This window comes from Penaeus vannamei, chromosome 37, assembly GCF_042767895.1.
Source record: "Penaeus vannamei isolate JL-2024 chromosome 37, ASM4276789v1, whole genome shotgun sequence".
NCBI lineage: Eukaryota > Metazoa > Arthropoda > Malacostraca > Decapoda > Penaeidae > Penaeus > Penaeus vannamei.
The window spans coordinates 4,228,268-4,237,753 of record NC_091585.1 but is presented as its reverse complement, the minus strand read 5'-3'; the positions used below and the strand labels follow the sequence as shown (position 1 = coordinate 4,237,753).

Here is a 9,486-nt window from a genome sequence, read left to right as displayed (position 1 = left end):
AATATGATTACTATTATAATATAATATTATGCCATTCACTTGATGTGCCTGTGCTTTTTGCATCAGTTTACTTTGAAGGAAACTTTTGCTTATGATATAACATCAAGTTACTTATTAGTGTGATTTCATCTATTCTAGTATGTAAATATTTGCACTTTTTTCCGTACACGTGTATCATTCGCATATTTTCATGTATGCAAAGTGCCTGTGGTTTTTGCAGCTCACTTGCCTGTACTCATGCATCATGCTGTATTGCTTGCACCTCCTCTCCAGCACAATTGGAAACTGCTGTATCATTCACACCAGTATCCCTGTATGTAAAATATCACTTGCAGACACATGACCATCCATCCTCCTCCACAGGTGTTCCAGTGGAAGCTCCTCAACCACGTGAGCAGAGACCATAAGATGACTCTCAAACCTGCACACCTGTCCTACAAGTGCACAGTGTGTACCGCGACGTTCAACATGTACCGGCTGTTTGAGAATCACGTGTACTCGGCCCACTCAGTCGTCAACAAAAATAAGGGGGAGAGCGGCAAGAAGCAGAGCAGTGGTGAGTATTTTTGGCTGATATAGGGTAGGGATGAGGGTGGGGTGGAGGGTGGGAGGGAGGGAATGAGGGGGAGGGAGTGCACTGTTTTTGCATTTGGTGGTATATTTATTTGTTTATTTTTTTATTTATTTATTTATATCTGTTCTTGTCTATAGGTTATTTCTTTATTGATATTGTTATAATTATCATTATTTTCTGCATTATGCATCATTAGCTAGCTAATTCATTTACGTAGTCATTCCATAATTTGCCTCCATTTTATTATTGATTTTAATGTAATTTACAGTTCAAGTGGATATGGGTTGTTTCAGCTGAGACAAGGCAAATAAGATAGTGTTTTAGAAGATTCTGTCTTTGATTATATTACAGCAGGATTAGGGTAGCTTAATCAGTGGGAATGGTTATATTGAGATTCCAGACAAGAAATGTTCATGTGTGTTTTATTATGATTATTATTATTGTTATAATCGTTGTCATGGTGATTCCTATATTTACACGTTAATTCTGTCAACATTAGATGTATTTTCAGTAATTATATTGTGAACAGATATAGAAAATTTAATAGAAGGGGAAGTATGCCATTATGTTTTAAACTTGAAATTTTAGTTTTAACTCTTGCTGCCTGGAACATGTACTGTTCACTGTAGTAATGTTTTGAAAATTTGTAATTACACGTAAATGGCCCCACGAGTGCTCAGCCACGAAGGAGTCAATTAGTCACCTGATTTCCCCGTTTGTAAGGTGTTTGGGAATTTTTAAACAATTTACCAATACTTTTAATATTGTTGTAGACATTAGGATTACTATCAAGTTAATAACATTACTAATAGGAATATAACATAAAAGAGATTATTTCTTTAAATCAAGGAAAAGGGTAAACGGGTGAGACAGACAGTGCTAGTTGATTGCCTCCCTGATGACAAAGCATTTATAGAGTCATTTATGTGTAACTACAATTAATAAACTAAACTCACAGTGGGTAAGGCATGTACTTCATGCCATCCCCAGTGCCATTGGGTTAAAGATCACACAGATTGTTGCAACACTGAGTAAGAAAAGGCATAATAAATTGATAGTTATCGTAAAGGCCCACAATGTTGGAAGGTTATATTTGAAAGGGCTAATGCAGGAAAAAAAAGGAAAAGAAGTGAAATAAAGATGAGAAGATTTATATATTGAGTTAGATAGCATGAAGGATCTTGTTTTTCCTTTCAGAGAGGGAGGAGGATGAGAGCAAAAGGGAAGAGGAAGGAAGGAAGAAAGGTAGGAAGAGAGGAGGAGGAAACGGGGAAGGTGGAGGGTGGGGGGAGGGGAATAGGGTTAAAAAAAAAAAAAAAAAAAAAAAAAAAAAAATCTTTCTTTTCCTTTTCTTTACTTTACTTTTTTTCTTTTGCTTTTCTTTTCTTTTGTTATTGCTATTCAGAAAGGGAGGAGGGGTCTTTCCCAGAATTTAGGGAGGGAGAGGAGGGAAGAGAAAAAGTTCATTAGTAAAGGAGGGAGGAAAGGAAGAAAGATGGCCATTTTGTTGATGTTTGTTCATTGGGTTTCATTGATTTCATTTGTTTTTTGGGGGCATTTTGTTAATGCAGTTAAGTATTTTATTAATATTACAGTCTATAAGTTAAGTCATTGCTTTATCTTAGGATACAGGCATCTCCCACTCTAAGAACTAGTTGTATGGTGATTGATTTCATACCTGTGGCTTTATAACAAGGAATATTGTTGCAATAGGTTTCAGAGAACTTATTTACCCAGCCAATGCTAGAGTATTTTTTGCATATTGAAAACAAATTAGCAGCTCGGTCATAGTACAAATGTCATTAAGTCCTCATCATTCATGATAGACCTTTAGAATGTTCATAGCCTTTTCTTCGGCCTTTACCCAAACTACTGGTAGTCTTACTTCCACTCTGCTTAGGTGCCATTATTCCCTAGCCACCAAGTAATTGTAATATGTTAGAGCATTTTCTACATATCCACTTGGGAGCAAGGGTGGTATCCTTTCTGTGCTGGGGGGGGAACGACAAAATTGCTTTTATATGTATAGTAGTCACTTTGGGGCAAGGGGTTGTGGATATGTAATTGTATGACGGAAAAGTCAGTTGTAGGGTCTCCTATATAGATTTTTGGGAGAGAAAATAGAAGATTGTTTAATCAGTCACTTGTATATATAGTGGAGGGTGCCTGTATAGTAATATAGAGGAATTGATACTTATAATGATAATATTAAGCTTAACATAAAAGTGCTAATAAAGATAATGAAAGAAATGTTATTAGGATAGTCTTCAGTGTATTTAGCATTTAACTTAATTGCTGTTCTGTTTACGTACTACTTATCACTACACTCGAGGTTTGACTAGATTTTTACATTCTCATTATCATTATGAGCACCTTTTGTCACACTAACAATTATTATTATAATGCAGTTTCTTGATGCTGTTATTATTATTTATATGAATTTTCATTTTATTTATTTATTTATTTTTATGTAAAATTTTTTATTCATTTTGCTTTCATTGATTAAAAGCAGCTTTCATCATTACAGTCTTTCACACTAACAAGGACCTTAATATTTACTTCACTATTTCTATTCAATCATTTTAAAATAAGGAAACTTTAATTTGAGTTAACCCATTTGCTGTCTTATTAAGTTACTTATTTTCATAATTTTTTGTATGAGGTCTTGTACCCTTATTTTCTTCAAGAAATAAGATTTATTTCCTTCTTTACATATTTAGCATCAGCATTACATATTCATTGTCATTATTAGAGTTGCATTTAGTATGATGACTATTGACAGTAATTTTCTTTGAAGATGCGAATGGGTTAGACTCCACTTTTTCGACAGTCTTCCGTTTGCTCTCTTTATTTACAGTCATTTATTGGTTGCTCCTTCATAATTCCCCCATATGTGTATGGTCTTTGTCTTTCTAATTTCTTTCTTTTCTTTTTTCCCTCCACTCTCCTTCTTTCCTCTTTCCCTCCTATCTCTCTTTGTTCTTCCCCCCCCCCCCCCTATCTCTCTTTGTTCTTCCCCCCCCCCCCTATCTCTCTTTGTTCTTCCCCCCCCCCTATCTCTCTTGTGTTCTTCCCCCCCCCCCTCTCTCTCTCTCTCTCTCTCTCTCTCTCTCTCTCTCTCTCTCTCTCTCTCTCTCTCTCTCTCTCTCTCTCTCTCTCTCTCTCTCTCTCTCTCTCTCTCCCCTCTCCCCCTCTCTCCCTCTCTCCCTCTCTCCCTCTCTCCCTCTCTCCCTCTCTCCCTCCCCCCTCCACCTCTACCTCTCTCTCCTCATTTCTCTTCTCTTTCCCCCACTCCCTCTCCCTGTATCCATCACACACACACCTCTTCCCTGCTTTCCTAACCTCTCACAGCATGCGTAAGTAGCTCCTAACAGCCAGACTTCTCAGCAGAAGATTAGAAAATAGTTACATTAATAAACAAACCACAAATCACCTCAAGAGTTAACCACTTTTCTCCATCACTGTAGGTTCAGGGTCCACTGAGTCTCCGCTAAAAATCAATGACGAGATCACCATTATTCCGCAGCCTGCATCCAAAAACACCAAACCAGACAAGCCAGCGCCTACAAAGAAGGGAGAAAGCACGGTAAGTTGTATTAAGGATAAGACATAAGAGAGTGGGAGATAGAGAGAATGGGGAACGATGGAAGGATGGAAAAGGAGGAAATGGGGATGATGAGAGGTCCAACAATTAATGGGGAAGGGAGGGAAATGTATCATCATTGATTAGCATAGAGGAAGATAAAAGAGAGAGAGGGTTGAGGCAAGAAAAGGGAGATAAAGGGGAGGGGAGGAGGGGAGACAAGGAAGCAGGCAAGGATGGAAAAAGTGAAAGCAAAGGAGAGAAATTAGGAAGGGAAGGAAGGACAAAGGTGGGAAATGAGGAAAAGGGAAGAGCGAGGAGAAGAAAAAGAACGGGAAGATATTGGAAGTGGAGGATGACCAGATCAGGAAGAGAGAGACAAAGGGTTCTGCTGCATAAATAGTTTTGCAGCCTTGGTTTTAGAGAAAGGGTTTGAAATTGCTCCGACGTTAGTGGAGACGACAACACTTGACCAACTATCCCTTGTTGGCACTTACATGTCTGTGAGTTTTACATCCACCTGTATAGTCACCAGCTACACAGATTTACCCAGCTACTGCATTTTAGCATATTTTCCCTACAATATCCAAATGGCCATAATACTTAATGGTGCATTCCCATATTTTCTATCGAGGACCATAATTAATTTTCCTAGTAGATTCTCACATATCTCTTCCATTCAGTGAGCAACCTAAACACCTCGTCCAGTCAACATTCATCAACACTGACCTCAAAGAAAAGAAGACATAGACTTGCTTTTACTCTGTTTGTGTGTAAAGCATTGTATTCTTGAAGGTTTTCATTCCAACAGAGAAACTGCTTCATGTTTTCCCCTTTGAAATAACAAGAAAGATTCATTTTTACCGTAGTGGGTTATAACTTCTGAATAAAGTTGATTTGGTTACTAAATTAGTTAACTGTTAAGCCAAAGCTGATGTTATTAAAGTCTATATTTCATGAAAGCCTTAAAGCAAGAACACACAGGAGTAATAAGTCTTATTACTTCACGTTCTCTCACTGAAGAGCTGAACAAGCTTTTCTATCGCTTTTGTTTTTGGAAGAAACCAATGAACTGCAAGCTTATCCTCACCTGTTCATTCTTCTTGCAGCAGCCAACAGTAAGTAAGGAGATCACAATCACCAAAGTGGGCTCCCGACCCACGCGGCGCAGCGGAGGCAGCAGCGTGGAGGTGATCAGCCTAGACGAGTCGCCCACTAAGAATGATGCGGCAAAGAAGCGTCCCACCAAGGACAACCTTTCCAGCAACCCCAAGAGGGCACGAACCAGTAGCTAATTAATGGCGGTGATGTTGGTGAAGTGCGTAGAGGGGCCAGTCAGTCCCTTTCTTGAGAAAGTGCGAAATGCAAGTGAGGAAAGGAAAAGAAATGAAGAGGTAGAGAGAGAGAGAGATTTATATATACATATATACATATACATATACAAGTGGTGATGAGTGATGGAAAGAAAGTACTCAGAGTTAGTTTTTTTTTTTTTTTTTTTTTTTTTTATCATTATTATTATATAATCTCTCATCTCTCTTCTCTTGTCTCTCACTCTGCTTTCAAAATAGAATAAAATAAAATAAACAATGACGAGCCAGTGGTTTGTTGGTTTGTGCTTGTGCGTGTATAAAATGGAGAGCTCTTAGGGGGTGAAATATATGAGAAATGAGTGACGAGAAAGAGATCATAATAAAGAACAGGAAAACGAGAAAAAGATCACTGTAGAGGACGAGGGAAAGCTACATTAAAGACCCCTAGAGGCAGGTGGAGCGAGATGGGTGTGCCACTGTGACTTCTGACTAATGTATATTTAAAGAAAAAGAAAAACTACAAAAAAAAATACAAAAAAAAAAAAGAAAACGAAAAAAAAGTAATATTTATAAAAGTGCTGGTGTGAGAATACAGGTATTGCTACAGACAGGAGAAAAAAAAAAAAGTTTTGGTTGGCTGATACTGCCTTCTCGTTCTTGCTTCAAAGTGCGTTTACTTTATACAATATATTGTATTTACTTCACACAGTTTTCACTGGGGAGAGAAACTATGGTTGGAGAGGCCACTTTAAAAGAAAGCAAACAAAAAACATGCATGCAGAATTTCAGAGCAAAGGAAAATTGACAGAAGAAAAAGCTCTCGTGGACGTAGAATTTGGCCCCCTCCCCCCCCCCCCCCCACAGAAGGGTCAGCCAAAAAAAAAGTAAGTTCGAGGTGCTTTGGCCCAGTGCTGCAATCGTTGCAGCTTGCGAGCTCAGGTGCTTGCAGGCAAACGTGCAACCAGAGGAAGGAAGGGTCCATGCTGTATACGTATAGCATTTCTTGGGATTTTATTATTATTATTATTGATAATATATATATTTTTTCCTCTTTTCCTTTTTTTTTATATCTTGTTCTTCAATAGAGAAGCAATGTTAAGTTTGTGAGGGGATTTAGTTGGCCAGTGCCTAATCATGCAAGCCACTCCCCTCCCCCACCCCTTCTCACCCCCACCCCTCCTTTCACCCTGAAAAAGAGATGTAATATGATTTATTTTTGTTCATAGAGTTGTAAAGACCTTTTCCCCTCTCTCGGTTCTTGTAATTTATTTTTTTGTGTTTTCCGTAGAATGGTGGAGCAACTGGGCTGGATTGAGGAGTGTACATTACCTCATTTGTTTACCAAAGTATAGCACAAAGTTGACAAATAAAGTTTAGCGGGTGACACCAGAAAAAAAAAAAGAATCCTTTCTCTCTCTCTTTTCCTTTTGTTCTCTTCACTCTTTCATTCCCTCTCCCTACTCCCAGCTCCCTCCTTCCTAAAGTCCTTCAGCCTCGTTTCCTTGTCTCCGATGCTCTCGTCTCGCTACACTCTATCCGTCATTTTCAACTTAATTTTGTAAAATATTCATTCCATTTTGGGTTATGCTTCTTCCCACCATCCCCCTCCCTTTTTCCCCTTCCTCCCTTTCCCCCTTTTCCTTAGTCTCTGTTGAGTCAACCTCTCACCTGGAATATTTGTCTGTCTCCTAATGACGAGCGTGGGGCTATTTTCGTGTTGAGAGAGAGCCCATAGGAGTGTGGAGGTAGGTGGGGAGGAGGGCAGAGGTTAAGGGTGGAAAGGGCATAACCTTGCTTTTGGTGGGGAGGTGGTGGCAGACAGCAGAGGGCGTGTGCATGACCTTCCCCTCGGCCTGTCCTCCATTGGATTGCTGTTGGGAGGTTGTCAGGGGTCGTCTCCAGCCATTTGGACAATGCGTTGCTGTCTTGTGTTGTGTGCCTAGTCAGATCTGGGTGACTCCTTCGCCTTTCCTTCTCCATACAGTATCGGTAGGACATTGTTGAACACACCAGTTGTTTTCCTCTCACACACATACACACATACTTACACAAGTATGCAATGTAGATCATGTATGCTATATTTGGCATTGATTGCTGCAGTATTTCACTTAGTTTGTTAGTGTTCAGGAGCAGTTCAGAGGCAGGTTTTACATTGCATTGCTGGCTTTGCCTTGGTTTGTTGTACAGTATGTGGTGAGGTTGAAACATTTTCAGCTTCATATTTATTATTATCATTATTATTATTATAACCATTGTTGTTATTATTATGGCCATTATTATTGTTATTATCATTTGATTATGATCAACATTACTTGATTATTATTGGCTCCTTTTCGTGTTTTGGTGCGGCAATACTTTCTTGGTTTTGGACACACTAGTAAAGTTACAGAAGATAGTACCTACACAACATGCTCTTGAGTTTGCCCAAGTTCAGTGTGGGGGAAGTGTGTATAGTGTTGGCAGGTGGTGTCAGCATTGGCACTGGGGCAGAAGATGAGGAGTGTAGAAGGGTTAGTTTGTGCTGGTGTTCATATGTTACCAATTTATCATCAGTTTCCATATTAATTTGAGTTACAGCAATTATTTAAACAAAGCAAGAAAGGAATCAAATCACATATTCCATTTTCTTTTGCTTCTTTTATGTTCTTTCTTGTTTCTTTTTTTTCCCCTATCAAACACTTATTCTCTTCCAACTATTCTCCCTCATTATGAAAAACCTAGAAGTGTAATGGTACACATGGCAACAAACAGTAACAGATCAATCCATACTTCTCACCATGAGGATCTCTCGAGAGGGTGAAAGCTGCACGTCCTATTACTGTGTCCCCCTCCTCCGCTCCTCCACCACCCCTCTCCCTCATTTCTCTTTCCTCCTACCCCCCATTAACCCCCTCCCCCCTTTGGAGCAGCAGCTACAGCAGCATAGTAGCAGCAATGTTCTTGTTGTTGCTTGGCTGATGTTCAGTGCCGTTCCTCCCCTCACTCCCTCTTCCCTCTCCCCCAAGCATGGCCACCTCCTCGTCCTCCTCACACCTGGATGTCTCATCGTACATATTTTGGATGTTACACACAAATAACTTAGGTGTTAGCCACTAGATGGTGTACATTTTCCCCCCGAATAGTCGAAATATGTGAATGATGGTGTGTGGCGTCATGGCCTGTATTACACTCTTGGTCACTCTCGGTCTCTGCGTCTGCCGCGCTTCTCTCGGGCCTTTTAATGTCCCTCCTTAATTCATTCCTTTCTCTCCTTGCTTCTCTTCTTCCTTTTCCAAGCTCATTTCTTGACATATCCCATACCACTCGACATTCAGATGGCCTGATTTGACCCACAACCCCCTTTTTTCTCTTGCTCTCCTTGCCTTTTCTTTCATCTCTCTCCACTTCACTCAGAATCAGTCAGTATTACATGCATACACTTGCCCTCCCATCGGTTACTACCCCTACAACCCACACAACCTCTAAACCCCGTTCCACACACCTCATATGTTCCGCCACCCGTCGACCAAGGCAGAGACAAAGACCGGGGGGACTTTAGTGTAATATTGCCCCATGGGAAAATCCCTCTACATTGTGACTCATAAAAAAGTATGATCTAGGTATAATATTTCAGTTTCTGTACACAATGCATTGGATGTAAAATGCTGGTAGGTAGTGTTTTATTTAATTTTTCTTTATGGAAGTGTTAAATGTTGTAGCTATGTACACTTTTTTTAGGTGTAATACACCAATAAAAATATTATTTAGATTTGGTGTTATTCTTATCCCTTGAATGATACAACTCATGAACCCAAGGTGATGGTACCTTCGATTCTAGTTTTCTTTTGTAAATTTTGCTTGAGCAGGGATGGCTCTACACCAAGGAACCAATTAGTATGCATGTAATTTCCTTGAGTTTCTAGGATTGTTTTTATTGCTATTAATATTGAATCAGTTATTACTGACATTGATTATTATAACAGCAGTAATAGTAAAAAGAAAATCTGAATATAATGTAAAAGGACAAAAAATTGAGA

The 9,486-nt window shown here is 39.4% G+C and overlaps 1 protein-coding gene across 1 annotated transcript in view; it reads left to right on the top strand.

Moving 5' to 3' along the window:
• The window catches only part of MEP-1, a gene marked incomplete at its 5' end in the record, with an annotated part of 17,185 nt that extends 7,967 nt beyond the window's left edge, over positions 1-9,218 (top strand). The window contains 4 exon segments of the mRNA XM_070115614.1: positions 364-556; positions 1,772-1,819; positions 4,042-4,160; positions 5,267-9,218. Of these exon segments, the coding sequence (XP_069971715.1) occupies positions 364-556; positions 1,772-1,819; positions 4,042-4,160; positions 5,267-5,452 (546 nt within the window).
• Positions 9,219-9,486: the final 268 nt, after the last annotated feature.